The 20,776-nt window shown below is 40.7% G+C and overlaps 1 protein-coding gene across 2 annotated transcripts in view; it reads left to right on the forward strand.

The window, feature by feature from the left end:
- Window positions 1–20,776, forward strand: part of Akap6 (A-kinase anchoring protein 6) — a 436,041-nt gene that overhangs the window by 354,160 nt on the left and 61,105 nt on the right. For both annotated transcript variants that reach the window (XM_028869697.2, XM_028869698.2), the window contains exon 11: window positions 1,802–2,020. In XM_028869697.2, the coding sequence (XP_028725530.1) occupies window positions 1,802–2,020 (219 nt within the window). The remainder of the gene's footprint in view (window positions 1–1,801; window positions 2,021–20,776) is intronic.

Consider the following 20,776-nt stretch of genomic DNA (forward strand, 5'->3'; position numbering starts at 1 on the left):
TTCAAGTGTGTCGTGAATATCAATTCCTCACCAAAAAAAATTTTAAATTGTTATTGCATTGAGGACACAGTATTTAATTAGTCTCTATGAGTCAGATGTCATTCAAACAGTTGCCATTTTGACAATATATCACTCAAATACTGTACAGTTTGGCGGTAATTTGGGGAGAGTAGGATGGAGAGAGATGAGTTTAATAAAGCCGGAGCCACACCGACACCAGTAGGCATTCGGCTTTAATTGGCATGATTACGTTTTAATTGGCATGAAAAAAAATTAAAGACAAGGATTTTAACTTCTAACAATAGTAAAATAGAGGGATTTGGTTTTTAATATTTCTTTCATCTAAGGTGAACAGTGTGGAGTGAAAATACATTAGAATGAAATGTCAGTGGTGCGTACAGTTTAATCTGTGAAATTTCGTCCCTGTGCTGCAGATTACTCTGTCTCAATTGCATATTAAACAACCCTATCAAGGCAGGCATTGGCATCTGCTGTGCTGACACAAATTGTGAATTAAATGAAATTGATGTCCTCTGTCGTATATTTATGAAGACGGACCATTCTCTGAAGTATTCTGTTTATAAAGAATTTATGATTGCAAACTGTTCCAGAACAAAAAAGTGGCAATAAATTCCTTTTTGTGACCCGAGCCTCCAAGGGCACTGATTTCACCTCCTGCTGTCACTTTGTTAGCGCGTAAAAACAATAGCTAAATCTGGAGTCCACCGAGGGCCTTCAAATTATCAATATTTGCACCATGAAAATGCAAGGGTGTTGCCACGAAAGGCTATTTTTTCTGTCATGATCTCCTAAAGATACTATTTACAGAACACAGTGGAGCAGATGAATGTTTGTTTACTTAATTTTATTTGTGTTCTAAAGCGTATTTTTCTAGGTTTAATTTATCATTATAGATTAAATCCTATTGATTCTGTAAAGAGTGTGCTTCTACCAAAGAGAAAGAAAGGAAAACCAGCTCGAAATCATCTCTATGCCATAATGTTTGGTCTACACAGGCTCATCGCATAGTGAATTGAGGATTGTTTTCACATATCCATTAAATTATCTGAATCCAAAAGGAAAAGCAGGAAGAACCATGGGGCTGAAGAACCCTGAGTCATGTGAAATCCACAACAGCTGAACCACAGAATACCTCCTTAAGAGTGCTCTTTCCTGTTATTTGGGGAGTTACACTTCACAGAAGAAAAAAAAAAGGAATTTAATTCTCTGCACTCTCGGCCTGTGTATATAGATTAAACTCAGGCCTCTCTCTCTTGAACACTTTATGTAGACAACTTTTCACTATAAAATTTCTCCCATGAGAATTCAGATAAAAATTTTTTGTTGCTGTTGTTGGTTTTTTCGAGACAGGGTTTCTCTGTGTAGCTTTGCGCCTTTCCTGGAACTCACTTGGTAGCCCGGGCTGGCCTCGATCTCACAGAGATCCACCTGGCTCTGCCTCCCGAGTGCTGGGATTAAAGGCGTGCGCCACAACCGCCCGGCTCAGATGAATTTTTGTCCATGACCATGGTAACTTGGACCAAAGCTCTTCCCGGTGAAAGGCAAGTCTAAGGAATGAAGTTTTCCTTGTGCGTCCACTGGTAGCGGGAATAGTGTGCACTAAATAAGCAGGCCCCAAAGGCGCCATCAAGCTAATCAGAGACGAATGTCAGTCATGAGGTGGAAGGGATCACTGTGTGCTCTCATGTTATCTCCTGCAATGTGTCTTTGGCATGTCAGCTAATCTATATTTGTTTTGGTTTGTTTCTTCTTATTTTTTTTTTATCTGATGATGCATTAGAAAACCCTAAGAGAGAAGATCCAGGACACAATGGCAGGCCACAGCTCAGGCCCCCGTGACCTGCTGTCTCCTGAAAGTGGAAGCCTGGTCAGGCAGCTGGAGGTCAGGATCAAGGAACTGAAGAGATGGCTCAGGGACACAGAGCTTCTCATCTTCAATTCCTGTCTGAGACAAGAGAAGGAAGGAACCCATGCCGAGAAACATCTCCAGTACTTTAAGGTAATAATAAAAGAACAATCAAAGTTGATAAAAAGCTTTCTGTATGAGACATTTATCAAGTACATCAAGTGTTGTGCTCTTGCATCTGTGTGTGGCTGGACCCTTAGATGCCTCCTGGAATTTACACACTTCTGATGCTAACCTCTATACATGTCAGAGGAACATAAAGCATATCAGATCCACACTGGATAGAGGAAGTCTCTGCTGGCTCTATGTTTGCGCTTTGTCTGTTAGAAGAGGACTTTGATAAATTGAAAGCAGACCAGCAAACACGGAAGATTACTGGGGACTCTGAAAGATCTGAGTGTTCCATAAATAGCTTAACAAAATGTACTACCATAAATTGATATGGGAAAGGCACGTGATTTAATTGATACCCATTAATGCTAACAAAAGAAAACATAATTTTTACATACGAAGACTCAGCTAGTCACAGAGGAAAGAAATAAAAGAGATCCCACATCATAGGCGTATCCCATCACTGCTTACTCTTGGCCACGGGATCATCGATACTGGTTTTGTGTTTATGGCCCATGGAGAAGTACTCTCCAAGTTTGTCTCTGTTCTTTATATGGTATCATTTGGACTGAGGTTTAAAGAGCGTTTAAATATGGATGTGCGTATGTGTGTGTGCGTGTGTGTGCATGTGCACTTGCATGCACCCTCATGTGCCGTACCATGCACGTGGAGGTCAGAGCATGACGTCTGGAGGTTGTTTCTTCCCTCTACCATATATGTTCCAGGGACCGAACTTGGAACTCATCAGGCTTGAGGCCAGTGCCTTTACCCACTGAACTACCTTGCTGGCCCGTGGAATACAATTTGACATTTGAATGTTTTGCCCCATTGCCCAGAAGAACCCGTATGCCTGAACATGCCAGTAAAACAGTAATTATTTGGTCTTGGACTTGAGGCTATGGAATGAATTAGCGGCAAGATATCTTGTAGCATGGAAGGTCTTAAAAAGGAAGAAAAGAACGACTATAAAGGAAAGAACTTTCTGGGTCAAGCAAATATTTCTTCTCAAAGCCTTCTAGAGCCAGGTTTTATTGAGCTGATGCCATCTAGCAATCTGTGTAGTCATCATACTTCTTTTCATTCTCTCACTCTCTGCTGTAACGTAAGACAGGGCACGCTCAAAGGCATTGGTCAATAAACTGCCTATATCACACTCATATGAATTGTTTTAATCAAATAATTCATCTTCTGCCATTGCATTGAGATGTTCAGATGAATCAACTGATCCCCCTCAAGCCCCGATACAGGGAGGAGAAGTACTCAGGCATGTACCTCTATGTTTGAGCATGGCAGGCATCTTACAGATCATCTGGACAACTACAGGGGTAGGATCTGGAAATGTTCTTTAACTTCCATTGTATCTTCATTGCAGCTTTAGTAAACTGACTAGTGTCCCTAGCTTTGGAATTAGGTCGCATTCCAGTTCCATTGTTTGATAGGTGGTCATGTTTCTTACATGATACCATGATTCCTTGATCTCTCTCTAAAAAATATCAGAGAACTGACATTTCAGTACAGCAGAGACCATCACAGACTTTTCCACTTTCCTTCTCTTCTTCAAAGATGTATCATGCCAGGCGGTGGTGGTGCACGCCTTTAATCCCAGCACTCGGGAGGCAGAGCCAGGAAGATCTCTGTGAGTTCGAGGCCAGCCTGGGCTACCAAGTGAGTTCCGGGAAAGGCGTAAAGCTACACAGAGAAACCCTGTCTCAAAAACCAAAAAAAAAAAAAAAAAATGTATCTTTGCAGTATTTTTAAGTGTCACTATTCATTAAGTTATCTGTGTTTATACTCCAGTGTTTTTTTAGCAATTTTTTTTTCAAGACAGGGTTTCTCTGTGTAGCTTTGAGCCTTTTCCTGGAATTCGCTTTGGAGATGAGACTGGCCTCGAATTCACAGAGATCCGCCTGGCTCTGCCTCCCGAGTGCTGGGATTAAAGGTGTACACCACCACCGCCCAGCCTTTTTTTTTTTAAGCCATTTTTAAATTCTATAATAACAACAGGGAATCTCCTATCCTAAAGAAAAGGTATAAAAACTTAACCAATAATGTAAGCCTAATCATGTGGTTCCTGTCCTTGCCCTGTCTCTGTCTAGCTCCACTGAGGCAATCAGGCTCCCGAGCCCAATACTCATTATAGAATGCTTCCTATAGTTAAATTGAATTCCTTAATGTTAGCTGCTTTTCATTTCATTACAAAGATACCCATATTGTAAACTACCCTTTAGGACTTCCTCTTTCATTCACAATCATATTGCGAAGATCATTCATGATGTTGGCTCTGGTAATAATGTACTGCCTTTGAAAACTCTACTTTTCCATTTTGAATATGTAAATATATCTCATTTAATCCTAATAGCAGCACTATGAATGAGCTATGGGGATCTTGATTTGGGCTATATGAATCAGAGGCCCAGGGAAGTTAGGTTTTGTGTGTCCAAGGTCATCGTTAATGAGTAGTAGCATTATATCGAGATCCAGGACTGTCTGTCTCTAATGATCTTTGGATGAATTACTATGTAAGACTGATATTAACTAATATTTCCTAAGCATCTTTCCATATCAGGAAAGACAGGACGGAGGTACATTTCATTGTTTCTTTGCAGATTTATTGGTTACTCTCTTCAGATTTTTAGCCGAAAGCCACAGCTTTAGCTACAGCAGACGGGACGTGTCTATGTCAAGGTTAAGTCTCCACTTTGGTGATGTATCAGTGCCCTCCGCTGTGTGCCATCTTCTAAGCTGAGGCTCATCAAACCTTTGGAGCCCTGACGCGTTTCCTTTATGATGTGAAAATTAACTTTTTTCTCTTTGTGGTGCTAGGATGGAACACAGTTCTTACGCATGCCAGACAACTAGCTGCTTTCCCACTGAGCTGCATCCCTGATCCCAAAGTCAGCTGTTAGGAGCTTGAGTAGACAAGTTAAGGAGATCCGGCAGAAGACCCTTTTGCTGATGTTTTCTTCTAAAGAAAAATGTATACATGTCTGTTGGAATAAATACATATCGTAGCCCAAATTTTAATATTTATAAGCGATTTGCAGGTTATTCTCAGGACTTCTGGTATAGTTAATCAAGTGTTCTGTGCCTTACCAGATTCATTGGTAGGGCAGTACCAAATGTCTGTAATTTAGTATAAAAATGTAATATAGTGTTTATAATGTCTTAAAAATCACAATTTGCAATAAGCACACACAGAATAGAACATTTTGCTTGCCAGAGTGGAAAGAAAACAAGATTTGAAACAACCCAGGTCAGGGAGGGATGAAGACTCTTTGCATGTGGAGCTGGTGAAGGCTGCATGCTCTACACCTCCTGGAGTCCCACATGTCTTCCTCCATCGCTGGCTGCACACAGCACTCTGCCTCCAGGCCTTAACTCTACGGCTTGTTATTCTCTGAAACCACAAGGCTCTCATACGAGAGTCCCAGTGCACGATCCAGAAGCCAGAAAGGAGGTGCCATATATAAAAGAGAAAGTCCACCCCTTTGTGGACAGAACTGAATTTTCTACTCAGCTTGGCATGTGATAAGGAAAAGAGATCAGGATTTTAATGTTTCACGGGGAAAAAGAAAAAAAGCAATTATAGAATTATTTTTCCTGTAATGCAGTAATTGTGGTAGATGAGGGATTAGATGCAAGAGAAATTTGGTATAATAAAGAGTCTAAAGCCAGCAGCAGGGTGCCATGAACGTGTGACTCCAAAGCCCTGGGATAGAAATGTAAAATTGTTGAGGACTGAACACAGTTTAATAACAAATTGTAGGAGCTCATGTCAAGGACTTAATGAGGCCAACTGGCAAAGGGCCTTTATCGCCCAAGAGTGGAGCTTCAATGCCATTGGCTAGAAGGCACTGCCTTTTAACCATGACCCTTCAGAGAGAAAGGAATATAATTACTTAATCATATGTTCCTTGTTTCCCAAAACCAAATTAATTATTCTAAAGACTCTAAATTAGGAACAAATTGTCTATTACCAGCTAAAGAAACCCAGAGCATTGGCCTAGGCCCAGATCCAGCCTGGGAAGGGAAGGGAGAGTAGACCTTCTACTGCGCTGTTGCCCGGAAGGGAAGAAAGGAATGGACACGCTCACCTCGGCGTTCGATGCTGCAGATTTGTGTAACAATTTGAGTTGGACCAAACACTTCCGTGTGTGTTACTAATTACCTTCTTACACGTGCACTTACTTATTTTTATGAATGAAGGACTTGCGCCGTGGGAAGCAAATGTGACTTGTTTAAGTGGACACGGAGACAACAGAGCGAACACAAACAACACTCTTTGGATGCAAACCCCAGTGCTGCCCACTGGGCCACTCACCGGTCCTTCAGAGGACTGTGGGAACTTTGCTTCCTTCTCAGAACACTTTTTCATAAAAGGCTAAGTCATCTCGTCTCTGCCAGTTACACAACTCATGCCGTGATGCAAAAGCATCCACAGACAATATATTAAATAATAAATCTAGCTGGAGCTGATTAAATTCATTTTAAAGCTATTTACAAAAGCAAGTGGCGGGCTAGATTTGACCCAAAGCCCGTATTTATCTGACCCTGTATTCGACTTTAAAAGTCATCCATGTGGAGATGTTTGCATCTGCACCTCTTTGAGAAATAGGAACCAGGATGGAGAGATAGCCTAGCATATGAGGACTTGAGTTCAAATCCCCAACATCTCCGTAAAAGGTAGGGTGTGGCTTTGCATCGCAGTTCCAGAGCCAGGGGTGGGAAGAGAGGCAGGAGGCTTGCTGGGCCTTGCTGGCCACCAATCTCACTGAAAAAGGCAAAGTCAGGTCCAGTGAGACACCCTTCCTCAGGGGACTAAGACAGATGATGGTGGAGCAGCACAAGAGATGTCCTCAGGCCTCCACACATGCATACATATGTACCTGCTACACCACACACACACACACACACACATAGCACACATACATATACACTCACAACCACACATACACATGAACATACACACACATACACCACACACCACATACACCATACACACACACACACACACACACACACACACACACGTACACATGAACAATACACACAACAGACACACATACCCCACAAACATATATATACACACACGCATACACCATACGCACACACATACACATGAACACACACACACCACAAACATACACACACACACCATACACACATACACATGAACACACACATACCACACACACGTACATATACACACACACATGAACATACTCACACTACACACCATACACCCACACCCACACACCATACACACACCACAAATATACATGAACACACACATACACATGAACACACACACACACACACACACACACACACACACGGAGCGGGGGCAACCATATTGCCCCAGTGTCACAGTGCAATTACAGCTAATCCTTGTTGAATATTTATGTTATGTAGCTCTTTCTAAGCATTTTGTGTACGGTTGTTTATTTAACCCTCATCCCCTCCTGAGGCAGGTATTAGGTTTTGCTGTCTCCTACTTATAGGAGAGAACATTGAGATGGGATCTATTGCTCTGCTACCCACAGCCTGTCTCTAAGTATCCAGTGACCAGCTGTTGTGTTTTGAAAGCGAACGGTCCAGCTGGTGGTGATGTTTTTGGAGGCTGCAGAATCTTTGGGAGATGGGCTCTCGCTGTAAGAAGTGAGTCAGCGAGGGGAGGCCTTGAGGTTAAGAGCCTAGCCCAGCTCCAGGTTCAGTCTCCGCTTCTCCATCCTTCTACACGTGAGCAAGCACACTCGTGGTCCTGCAGCCATAGCCTCGAGCAGCTCCTCCCAGCATGCCTTGCCTGTCAAGACAGACTGCAGCCTCATTTACTCTAATAGACACTTCTTCCTCTAAGTTTCTTCCTGTCCAATATTTATTCACAGAAAGGAGAAAAGTAGTTAATGTACATAGCTAATGGAAATCCATGTCAATGTTTTAAATCATGGGAATGAAAATGTATGGAGTAGGGCTTCTAAAAGGATTTAAAGTTAACTATGAACTGTGCAGCGGTAACAAGTGGTCACTCTGGAAATAAATGTCACTCACTCTGGGTGTGGCAGCACACATCTATAATCTTAGTACTTGAGACGAAGTCAGGAAGTTCACAAATCTGAGGCCAACCTGGGAAACACAGTGAGACCCTGGCTCAAAAATTCCAAACATGCAATACCAAAGACACAAACAAATGAAGGGATAGACCAAAAACGAGAAGTTCGCCCAGTGTGTAGCAATTTCCTCCTAGATAAGACCCACTATCTTAGAGTGAAGCTCACTACAATGCAGGATGTTCTAAGGGAAGATGGGGACATTCCTTCCTTCAGGGAAGCATGCTAAACTGAAGAAGTACACAACTCAAAGGCTTCAGGAAGTCCCTGAAATTGACCAGACTCACTAGGCTCCTCCCTCCCCAAGCATTTTGTATAACTAGTAAGAACTGCTGCCAGGCGGTGGTGGTGCACGCCTTTAATCCCAGTACTCGGGAGGCAGAGGCAGGTGGATCTTTGTGAGTCCAAGGCCAGCTTGGTCTACAGAACAAGATCCAGGAAAGGCACAAAGCTACACAGAGAAACCCTGTCTTGAAAAATAAAATAAAAAAAATAATAATAAATAAAAAAGAACTGCTAAGAGATGCTGTTAGACAAGTCGAGCTTCCTGGAAGAAGCAGAGACCAGTTGAGCTACCTAAAGAGGCTCAGACAAATTGAGTTACCTGGAAGAACATTCTCCAACTTCTAATCTCCATAAAACTCACTGTAAATTAGTCAGCTGCTATGGAAGAAGTCAGTAGGCAGATCCCCTTAAAAAAACTAAAATGAGAAAGATGAAATAATAAAGTTATATCACTCCTGCTCTAGACTCATGGAATAAAAGCCAGCATGCAATAGCAATTTGATAAATGAATGTCTGTGTTCATTGTGACGCTATTCATAATAGCTAAGCCATGGAAGAAGCACAGATACCATCAATGGATGAATGGATAAAGAAACACACACACACACACACACACACACACACACACACTTTTTTTTAGCTGTAAGGAAGAACAAAATAATGTCATTTAAGAGAAGTGGATGCAATTGGAGATCCTGTTAAGTGAACCACACAATTATCAAAGACAAACATCACATGTTTTTTTTCATATGCAGAATCCAGATTTTTTTTAAGGACATGAAAATAGAAGAGGAATAATTTGTAAACAGAAAGGGAGAATGAGAGTGGGGAGGAATAAGAAGAGAGACTGGGGGAAGGCGAACATGGTCAAAGTACGTTTACTCATGTGTGAAAATGTCAAAATGAAACCAGTTTATTTTTACAATTAATATATACTAACAAAAGGAAAAGAAAGTTAAAAAGAGAAATATTTCCTCAAATATCAAGACACAGTCTTTGGAAACAAAAATAAGACCAATGTAATTCAGACATTTGGGAGAAATTCTCCATAGCTACTATAACTATTCTAAATGGCACTATAAACAGCCTCATTTCCTGTCACATTTTTAAGAAGTTAGGCTAAGTGGCAGGAGAGAATTTTTGTAAGTTTCGATACACAGGGAAGTGGCTGTAGTTCTTAGTGCTACCTGGGTCATCCTGACGCTCTAACATCTGATGACATTATTGAGAACGCTGTGAGAACCTGTATTTAACCCAGTAAGAGCCAAAGCAAGCCAGGACTTCAAAGTCAACTGTAATGAGAAGGGTTCAGTTTTCTCAAGGAGCTTAGACATACTTTAGCGGGGTTGTAGGAACCATTTGTGCTAATCAAAAGAAAACAATGTATGGTCATTTATAAATGTACCAGATTTTTCTACCACATATTAAAAACTCCTATTTAATACCATAAAAATAATTTTAAGTAATTGGATACACTCTAGAACCAACTTGTGAGAAGACCTGTTGATGGCTGAAATTCAATGACAGATTTAAGTCACTCCTGTTCATAATAGTATTTGATGGGAATGAGAAAGCCCAAAGGAATAGTTACCAAGAATTACCTTAAGTTTCTGATCCTCCTTCCTACATCTGCTGACTGTTGGGAGTACACATGTTCCACTGTGCTTAGATCAGTCAAAGAAAATGTTTACAGGTGGGTTAAGTATAGTTTTCTAAAGTATATATCAATTGCAGGAAAATAGATGCAATGGGGATTATAACAGTAAGCATGATAAACCAGATTCAGAAAAAGAAAAATACGTTTTCTCTCCTTTATGGACCCTAGCTTTTATATCATTACAGCAATCAGATCAGTGTGTGTGTGTGTGTGTGTGTGTGTGTGTGTGTGTGTGAGAGAGAGAGAGAGAGAGAGAGAGAGAGAGAGAGAGAGAGAGAGAGAGAGAGAGAGAGAGAGAGCAGGTGCAAGAATTGAGAAGGAAAGAAGGGTATGGGGAAGGATATGGTCAAAGTACATGATATTCTTGAATTAAAATGTCTTTAAGATCACTATGTACAATGAATATATGCCAGTAATTTTTAAAACATAAGAAACATCAGTCACCCAGCAGTGGTGTTGTACGCCTTTAATCCCAGCAGAGGGAGGTAGATGCAGGTGAGTTTGAGACCAGCCTGGTCTACAGAGTGAGTTCCAGGATAGCCAAGGCTATACGCAGAAACTCTGTCTTGGGGGGGGAAAAGAAAATGAAAGGAAAGAAAGAAAGAAAGGAAGGAAGGAAGGAAGGAAGGAAGGAAGGAAGGAAGAAAGGAAGGAAGAAAGGAAGAAAGGAAAAGGGGGAGGGAGGGAGGGAGGGAGGAAGAACGAGTGAAATCCCTTTCTCCAGTTTCTCTTTCTTGAGCGAATGTTGAATGCCACTCTCCTGACCTGGGGAGTTCTGTCCCTGAGCTGAGGATGTGCAAGTCCCATGGTCCACTCACTCCTTCTGCAGCTTGAGGGTAAAGCAGATTCGTGGAAGCCAAGGCCAATGCTCAGCCCCAAAGTCCAACAGAACTACTTTCCGGAATCAGAGTGACAGAGGCTTCCATTCTTAATATCTCTCTTACCACTTTCAATGCAGTTTTGTTAGTAAACTCAAAGACAGAACCCCAGAGAAGAGCATCTCTAAGGTGATTCTGTACTCTCTATCCTGGCTACTTTTCTACTGCATGGCACAGCACCGTGTTCAAAGTGACTTATAAAAGGAAGATTTTTGGGGGTGGTTACAGTTCCAGAGGTTAGAATTCATGACCACTGTGATAGGGAGCATGGTGGCAGGCAGGCAGACAGGCATGGTGCTGGAGCAGGCTCTGAGAGCTCATATCTTGAAACAATGACCACCAGGAAGGGAGAAGGGTGGAGACAGAGACACAGACACAGATATGCAGAGACAGAGAGCAGGACTTGTGAAATCTCAGCTCCTCAGCACCCAAGCCCTCCAACGACTCCACACCGCCCAGTCCTTCCCATACAGTTCCATCAAACTTGGGACCAAGTATTCAAACGTCTGACTGTATGCGGGCCATTATCCTTCAAACCAGTGCCATACTCGAGTAAGTGGAGAGCTCTGGGGCCTCCGTAGTACAAAAATACTAGCACGTGATCTATGCTGCTTTCCCTGTTGCTGTGATAAAATAACATGACAAGAGCATGAAGGGAAGAAGGTTTACTTTGACTCATGGTTAGGTTTGAGGGTACAGTCCATGCCAGGACATCCCAGCAGCAGGAGCTTAAGATATCTGGTCATGTTACATCCACAATGAGGAAGCAGAGAAAAATGATTACCTTCTCTTTTTACATTGTCCAAGAACCAAACCCGGAGAACAGTGCAACACATTTTTAAGGGTTGGTATTCCCGCCTCAACAAGCTTAACTGAGACTACCCTTCACAGGGATATCCAGAAGCTTGTCACTAGGCGATTCTAGAGCCTGCCAGGTAACAACATCAACCATCACAGGCCTTATTTCTAGTCCATGATCTATGAGAGTCCAGTGATTTTCTAAGATTAATGAGTTAAATGAGGTACTATATCTGTGTTTAAAATGGCTCCATGATTAAGAGTATTGGTTGCTCTTCCTGAAGACATGGATTTGATTCCCAGCACCCACATGGCAGCTTACAGTTGTTTGTAACTCCAGTCACAAAGGATGGAATACCTCCTCTAACTGCTTCAGACACTAGGCATTCATGTGGTACATAGATATGCAAAACACTCATACACATAAAAATAAATAAATAGATAGATAGATAAATAAATAAATATTTAAAAAGTCTGCTGGTAAGATCTCAATATATTTTAACTACCTGCATTGTATGTACTGAGAAAAAACCTGTACGATTGTTTTGCCTTTTAATTTTTATTTTTGAATCATTTCTCTTGGTTTTTGAGATTATAATATAATTACACCATTTCCCCTTTCTTTTCTTCACTCCAAACACTCCCATAATGCCTTCCTTGCTGCCTTTCAAATTCATGGCCTCTTTTTTCATTGATTGTTGCTTGGTACATATATGTATATGTATATAAATGTATATATTCCTAAATACATCAATGCATCCTGCTCAGTTTGTATAATTTTACTTGTGTGTATATTTTCAGGGCTTGGGTAACCAATTGCTGTGCTTTTTTCTGGGTGAGACTGTTTCTCCAGCTCTCAGCATCCCTTGGCTGCCATAGTTTTTTGTGTAGTGTCGAGGCCTTGGGTCTTTCCCCCACCCACATTGACAATGTCTGTTGTTGTTTTCATGGTTCAGCTCATGTTTAGGCAGTCATGTCAGTGAGACAAGAAGACACAGTCTCACAGAAAACTCCCCGATCCCCTGGCTCTTTCTGCCCTCTGTTGCAGTGTTCTCTGAGCCTTAGGTGAGGGAGCTGTTTTGTAGATGTATCTAATGAGGCAGGGCTCCACAAACTCTGCTTTTTGATGGGTTATGGCTTTCTATAATGGTATCCATCTGTTGCAAAAAGAAGTTTTCTTGATGAGGGATCATGGACTACACTTATCTGTGGGTATGAGGACAGATATTTAGAATATAGTTAATTAGTTTGTGAACATGTATTTTAAGACATTTATGTCTAACATAGTGGAGGTATGATAAATAAAGCAAGTCCTTGGGAGTTTCAGTTACTTCAGTTGAATTAATTTGAATATTCATATTGAACTGTCACTCATCTCCTATTACTTTATCTTACATCATTCCTTTATAATTGACCAGTCTATAAGTACTGCTTTAGTACCACCAATGGGTTCTCTTCATTGTTAACATCACAATCTTGGACTTTTGGTTGTCTAATTTCCAGCGTGGAATTTCTCTTCATCTGGTAATCTTTGTTTATAATTTTGTTTTCTAGCTTGAAAGGATTCTCTCCAATTTTTGCATCCTACATCTCTGTAATAGCCATATTTTCCCACTGGCTATTTATTCAATTATAGATGATGCATGTGAGTCCTCTAAACACCACTCCTGGCTTGGCACACGTTTGTTGATGTAGTGAGATCTGCATAGAGGGTCCTGTTGAATCTCCTCCTAAAATCAAGCAACAAGAGGGGACGGCATCCTTGTACCAAAGATGCTGTGCTATTGCCTTTGTTGTCATGGCAGCCACTTTCCTCCTTGGACCTACTTTCTTTCCAAAACTCTGTCTTTATTATTTGAATACCGACTCTGAACTACAGTAGAGAAAGAAGTAATCTCTATAGTCATGCAGTTCAGTCTGGACGGCAACACAGATAACATGAATATATGTTTTTGCCTTTATACACCAGCAGGAACTTGTTCAAATCATTTCTAAAATACAAAGACTCCCACCAATCAGCTGCTAGCATAGCGACAAAATAAATGATCAGGCTTATGACAAGAAATCAAAGATGGAAATTAAGGACCAGGCTGAGGAAATGGACGGCTTGAATCTAACAAACTAACTAGAAATAGTACAATGAGAAGTAAAACTCACCTTTTCTGCATTTCTGGTTCTTTGGTGGTGGTGTTTTGTTTTTTTGTTTTTGTTTTTGTTTTGTTTTTGGTGGGAGGTTGGTTTATCAAGACAGGGTTTCTCTGTGTAGCCCTGGCTGTCCTGGAACTTACTCTGTAGACCAGGCTGGCCTCAAACTCACAGAGATTCGCCTGCCTCTGCCTCTTGAGTGCTGGGATTAAGTGGGTGGTGCATGCACCACCACTACCTAGCTATTTCTGCATTTCTTAAGTGAGTTCAAGTCACTTACCACACCCACACCCATACCCACACACATGAATACACAGGAATACACACAAATGCATATGCATAAGCACACAGACACACACATATGACTTAGGATGCTCACATCTGTCCTTGTTCCCGATTTAGTTATTCAGGTTTCTTGGACATTGCAATCCTAACAAATCTAAGAGTGCATACTTTTCAATAACCAAACTAAGTCCTTCACATTTACTTCCTTGATTAAGGCTGCCAATTACTCCTCTGGTCCCATTTATTTGTGTAATTATTCAATAAATAAATAAATAAATAAATAAATAAATAAATAAATAAATATTATTGGACACCTACCATGTAGCAAGAACTGTGCTGGGTGTTAGCAAAGCATGATGCTTACAGTGTTGTTGTGTTTAAACATTTTGGAGTGTAGAGTGTTGTTTTCTTTATAGTCACTTTAGTGAATTGGAAGGCTTGTTAAAGTTTTTGCTTTACTTACAGGATTGTGAATGAGCTAACTACTTAGAGATACCAGTGTTAAAGTGAGAAAAATGAGATTGATTCCTGTATGTCTCTATATCTCCATTTTTGTTGATATATCTAAGATTTAATTATTGCATATTATTTTTATTCTAGTAACACCATTAGGTCTTCTTTTCTTTATGTTCAAGGATTTCTTTTTGACACTGTATTGTATTATATAAGAATTTTAAAAGTCTGGGCTGGAGAGATGGCTCAGAGGTTAAGAGCACTGACTGCTCTTCCAGAGGACCTGAGTTCAATTCCCAGCAACCACATGGTGGCTCACAACCATCTGTAATGAGATCTGGTGCCCTCTTCTGGCCTGCAGACTTACAGGCAGACATTACACTGTATACATTAATAAATAAATAAATCTTTAAAAAAAAAAGAATTTTAAAAGTCGGGGCCAACAAGGGGCTCAATCTGTCAGAACCCTTGCTGCTGAGCTTGGTGACTTGACTTGTGTCCTTGGGATGCACATGGTAGGAGGGGAAAATTGATTCTTGTGTGTTGTCCTTTTACCTACATACAAGCAGTGTGGCATGTGTGCATGTACACACACACACACACACACACACACACACACACACAAATAAATACAAAGAAAAATGTATGCAGGATTTCCAAAGTAATTCAGTTATTCATGATGTTCTTTTCATTGGTCAGCTTCAGTTTTGTACACTGTGATTTCCATTTGTTTAAAAAATTATTAATAGTCCCGGCTACTGAACTACATGTTCTAATAGCTTTTACAGATCTTCAGTTTATTTCCCAAGGCCTTTTGTGTCCTAGAAGGGTTTTGCTTTTACTTCACAATAGCTCAGCTTAACATAAAATCGTATTAGAAGTATAAACCTTTGTCATATAAACTAGCAATGCTGCTTTTGAGTCTTGGTCACCAAGTAGGATCTGAGCTTTGTTCTCAAGGTAACTTCCCATCTGTATAGAACTGTTTAGGTGTTGGCTTCCTCTCTTTCTCATCCTTCCCTCCCCACTCAGCCCTCCCTTTCTCCTTTCCTCATATTTTTCTTCTTTCCCTTTTCCCTCTAAGACTATGTTGACTCGTAATTGATTTTGAAAGTTTAAATCTGATGTCTGATTTGGGATGTCTCATCCACTATTTACTCAACTTCTCTATGTGTTTAGTGTCCTATTTGTGAGTATTAAATACCCTAGATATTCACTGCACTTTTGAAAGTCTGTTTTGGGAGCGGGAGAGGTGGTTCAGTGGGTAAAGGCTCTTGCTGCCAAGCCTGATGACCTGTGTTCTATCTTAGGGACCCTCATGGAGGAAGAAGAGAATGCAATCCCAAGCTGTCCTATGACTGCCCCAAGCCTGCATGCATGTACATACACAAAAAATTCAACTATTTTCCTTTTAATTTTTTATTTATTGTTTGTATGGGTGTTTGGCCTACATGCATGTATGTGTACCATTTACATGCTTGGTGCCTGTGAAGGCCAGAAGGGCATTGGGTCACTTGGAAATAGAGACAGAGATGGTTCTGAGTTGCCATGTGGCTGTTAGAAATTGAACCTGGGTCCTCTGGAAATGCAACAAGTAGTCTTAACAGCTGAGTCATCTTTCTAGCCCCTATAAGAAAAAATGTTAAAATCTGTTTTTACTTTCACTTATCTGAGACTTCTGATAGATTTCTCAGGCTTCTTTTCTATTTCTGAAACACCTCACTTTTCAGTGTTTTTTTAAAAAAATATATTGGTATAAAGTGCTTTGATTGGATCTCCTCCCCATCCTTCCTACCACTTTTTTCTCCCAACTTCATGTGTGTGTGTGTGTGTGTGTGTGTGTGTGTGTGTGTGTGTGTGCACACGCCTGCCTGCCTGCCTGCCTGCCTACATACATACCCATCCATCTATCTCTTAGTACCTACTGAGTACCTTTAGCGCTGCCTGTGTGTCCATGGATGCAGGACCATCTATTGAAACATGAGTGTGTTCTTAGGGTCTGCATTTCTGAAGAAACTAACTCTTCCTCCAACAAGAGCCACCAGTCACCAATAGCTCCTCAGGTAGGGGTGGGACTGTATGAGTCAGCCCCCTCTCCATGCTGGAGTTCTGACTGGCTTGATCTTGGGTAAATCATGTGTGTGAAGTTCCAGCCACTGCAAGTTCATGTGTGCAACTGTGTTATTGTGTCCAGAAAGCATTGTTTTGCTACTTATATCTGCAATCTTTCTGGCCCCTCTCCCATGACAACACCTGAACTTTGGGGGGAGGGGTATGATCTAGATGTCCCATTTAGAGCTAAACATTCCGCAGCCCTTTTTTCTCTGCACATTGACTGGTTGTGGTTCTCTGTACTAACTGAAAAAATATGATTCTCTGATGAGTGTTGAAAGGTGCACTTATATAAATATAAGAACTTAGGGTGCAGTTTATTATTACTTCTATTCAGCAGAATAACAGTACTTAGTCTCTCGTGGGGCCCATGACCTAACCAGCTATGTGTTTTTTGGTTTTGGTTTTGGTTTTGGTTTTGGTTTTTCGAGACAGGGTTTCTCTGTGTAGCTTTGCACCTTTCCTGGAACTCACTTGGTAGTCCAGGCTGGCCTCGAACTCACAGAGATCCACCTGGCTCTGCCTCCGAGTGCTGGGATTAAAGGCATGCACCACCACTGCCCGGCCAGCCATGTGGTTTTGACTGAGCTAACAGTACTGGATATGTGTTAAATCCGAGCAGAAAGTGGCTGGTTATTCCCATAACATTTGTCCACTATTGCATCGGGGGAGGATCTTGCTAAGCCAGTCATTATTGTAGCTTGCAGGGTTCACAGACGGGTAGGACTGTTAATGACTTTTCTCTCCTGGTAAAGTAGGGAAGGCTTTGTCATAGTTTTTTTTTTTTTCCATTATTGCTTTTTTTCCCTGTACTAAGGATTATACACAGGGCATCATGCATGTTACTCAAGTGTTTGACTACTAAGCTACACCTCAGCCTAATTGCAAATTTGAATTTAAAACACACATATATGCATTTAATTTATATATAATATAAATTTATATTTATTCATATATATAATATATATTAAATATCTAAAGTTGTGTGTAGGAGGGTGCCATGGTGTGCAGGTCAGAAGACAAATTTAAGAGTTTGCTTTCCTCCTACAATGGGTCCAGGGAGCTAACTCTGGTATCAGAAATGGCATCAAACACTTTGACCCTCTGAACCATCTTTCTGGTTCCCAAAATTCTTTTTTGTTTTTTTTTTTAATACCCTCATTAATAAGAATTTTTTCATAAGTCCCTGCTTAGTGCTGTGGAAATGATCCTCATGAGCATATTTTCAAGAAATAAACTGAAATTCTTCTAAGGTCTTTATTTTTTGCTATGACAATGATTTCAGAAGTATTTGATCCTGAGTCTTTGAACTGGATCCTCTTTTGCATTACAGTAACCTGTTGATAATTGGTTTTTTTTGTGTATGTATTTTAAAAACATTTTTGTATAGTATTTTTAAACAAAGGCATAATATTCATACATCTTCATGAGGTACATTATGGTTTTTCAACACATGGCTATACAAGGTGCAATAATCAAGTCAGAATACTAAGCATTTTCCTCTGTAACCCTTAGCCATTTCACACTTTGCGAGCCGTTTTGTAGCATATCCTTGTTTTAACCAATAGCTATCCTCCTGTGCTAAAGAGTCAGAAGGGGGATCGGGGAGATGGTTTAGTGGATGAAGAGCTTGCTGAGCAAGAATGGAGACCTCACTGTGAATCCCCAGGACCTGTGCAAAGCTGCATGAAGTAATCCATGCTTGTAATCCAAGTGCTCCTAGTAGGTAAAGTGTGTGGAGGGGAAGAACATCTCCCAGAGGCTCCTGGGTCAGCCAGCCTGGCATACAAGAAGGTGAACAACCAGAGAGCTTGCCTCAAACAAGGTGCAGGATGATGACCAATATCCAGAGTTGCCCCCTGAATCCACCCTGTGTACGTACCCTCCCCTCACTCACAGTAACACACACACACACACACACACACACACACACACACCACATGCCACGATGGGACATTATCTACTAATACATTTTTTGCTGGATTTGTGAGTGTGTGAGTGTGGTACATGTGTATGATGTATATGGGGTGGTACATGTGCTTATGTGCAGATATGTGGAGAGTGTTCCATGTCCTGCTCTGTCCCTCTTATATTATTCTCTTGAAACTGGGTCCTTCACTGAACTGGAAGCTAGGCTAGTGGCCAGCCAGCCCTAGAGACCCTGTCTCTGCCCCACCCCACACTGATGCAAGGCTTTTCATAAACATACATCGTTTGCTCTTTTGATCTCTTTTTGACTAATTTGTTGTTCAGTAATATGTTGCTTAATTTCTATATGTTTGTGAAATTTTCAATTTTCTTATTTCTAATTTCTCATGTCATAACCATAGGCAATGACATTTGTCCAGTTTTGGATTCCTTAGATTGGCCGAGAGTTGTCGTCTGACCTAAGGAAGACTCTAACTGCCCAATGTTTCTGTGGATTTCAGTCCATGCCCTGCTGCACATCACCGCAGGGCTTCTGTTTGCTCCAGTCCACTCTTCTCCTACTGATTTCCTGTCTGGATCTTTCCATTGTTGAAAGGGGGGGTGGTCATTAAAGTCCACAATTATTGCGTTAATATTTCATGGTTCATTTCTGTTAAATTTTGCCTATATACTTAGCTATTTATAATTGCTATGTCCCTTTGGGGAATTTACCGTTGTTATAAAATGACATTCTGTCACGTGTCACAGTTTCTGACGGAAGGTCTGTTTTGTATGAAGTTAAGTATAGGCATTCTTGGTCCTCTGTTCCTCTTTGGTTAGTGTTTTCCAGGCTTCTCTCCTCCAACTCTTCATCCTGCCATGCCTTTAAAGCTAAAGTGAGTCTTCTGTAGGCAGCAAATTGCCGGACCTTTGTTTTCTGTAATCTGTTTGGCCACTCGGTCCTTGGGTTGGATAATCTCACCTATTTACATTTTAACTAATTATTGACAGGTACACACTCCCTGCTCTTCTTTTCTGTTTGTTTGTTTGTTTGAATTGTTTTGCAATTCCTTTGGCTCATTCTTCCTTGCTGTCTTCCTCTGTGACTTGATTTTTTTTTTTTGTAATGCTTTGTGTGGATTCTCTTTCTTTATCTTTTATGTCTACTTTAAGTGTTTTTCTGTGTTTGGCATAAGGCTCAAACAAAGCATCTCAGTTTCAGCAGTCTACTTTCAAATGATAACTTTGTTCTCTTACGAGAAGGTACACATTTTAACTCTTCCCACGTTTTGTTTTGTTGGTGTTGTTAGAAATAAGTTCAGGGTCACAAAGAAAGAGATTACCATTCCAATTAAAGTGTCTCAACAAGACAAAACTATGTCTGATCAAAAGGGCGCCCTGCTCACAGGAGGGGAAGAGCAAGTCCACAGGGGCAGGGCTTGGTTTTTATTCTAAGGCAGATGGTGACTGTATCTTTTCCTCATTGGCTGGGGTCCAATCTCATACTCTTCTGTGATTGGCTAGTCTTAGAAGAATCAGTTCAAAGGAAGTGAAGGACAAGGGGAGGAGCTGGCCAGGTCAGTCATCAGAGAATGCAGCAGGGGAAACACTTTCATAGGGCAGGGGCATTAAATCATTTGCATAAAAGTTTTACAAGGTGAGTGGGAAATAAAAAGATTTAAATTCCTTGTCTCAAACAAAAATTTTATAGTGTTTGGCAGAAAAGACTAGTATTTAATGTTCTTATAATATCACAATTTATATTTTTACATAATCAGTTATCAATTACCAAATCATTGTAGCTATAGTAATTTTTAACTTTATTCTTACACTTTGTATATTAGAATTAGAAGTGAATTATGAGTTACCAAAGAAGTTAGATATTCCTAATTTGAGTATATTTTATGAGCATATTTTATGCTTTCATATGTTTTTGTGTTGTTACCATCTTTTAATTTTAACTTGAAGACCTCCCTGTATCCTTTCAAGTAAGGAAAATTGTATAGGTATTAATTAAACTCCTAGACTTTTGTTTCTAAAGTCTGGGTCGCTAAGGTTAGGTCAAACCTAGAGTTCTGCTGCTTATGTGCATTGTGACTATGTGGAAGTT

This window comes from Peromyscus leucopus, chromosome 14, assembly GCF_004664715.2.
Source record: "Peromyscus leucopus breed LL Stock chromosome 14, UCI_PerLeu_2.1, whole genome shotgun sequence".
Classification (NCBI taxonomy): Eukaryota; Metazoa; Chordata; class Mammalia; order Rodentia; family Cricetidae; genus Peromyscus; species Peromyscus leucopus.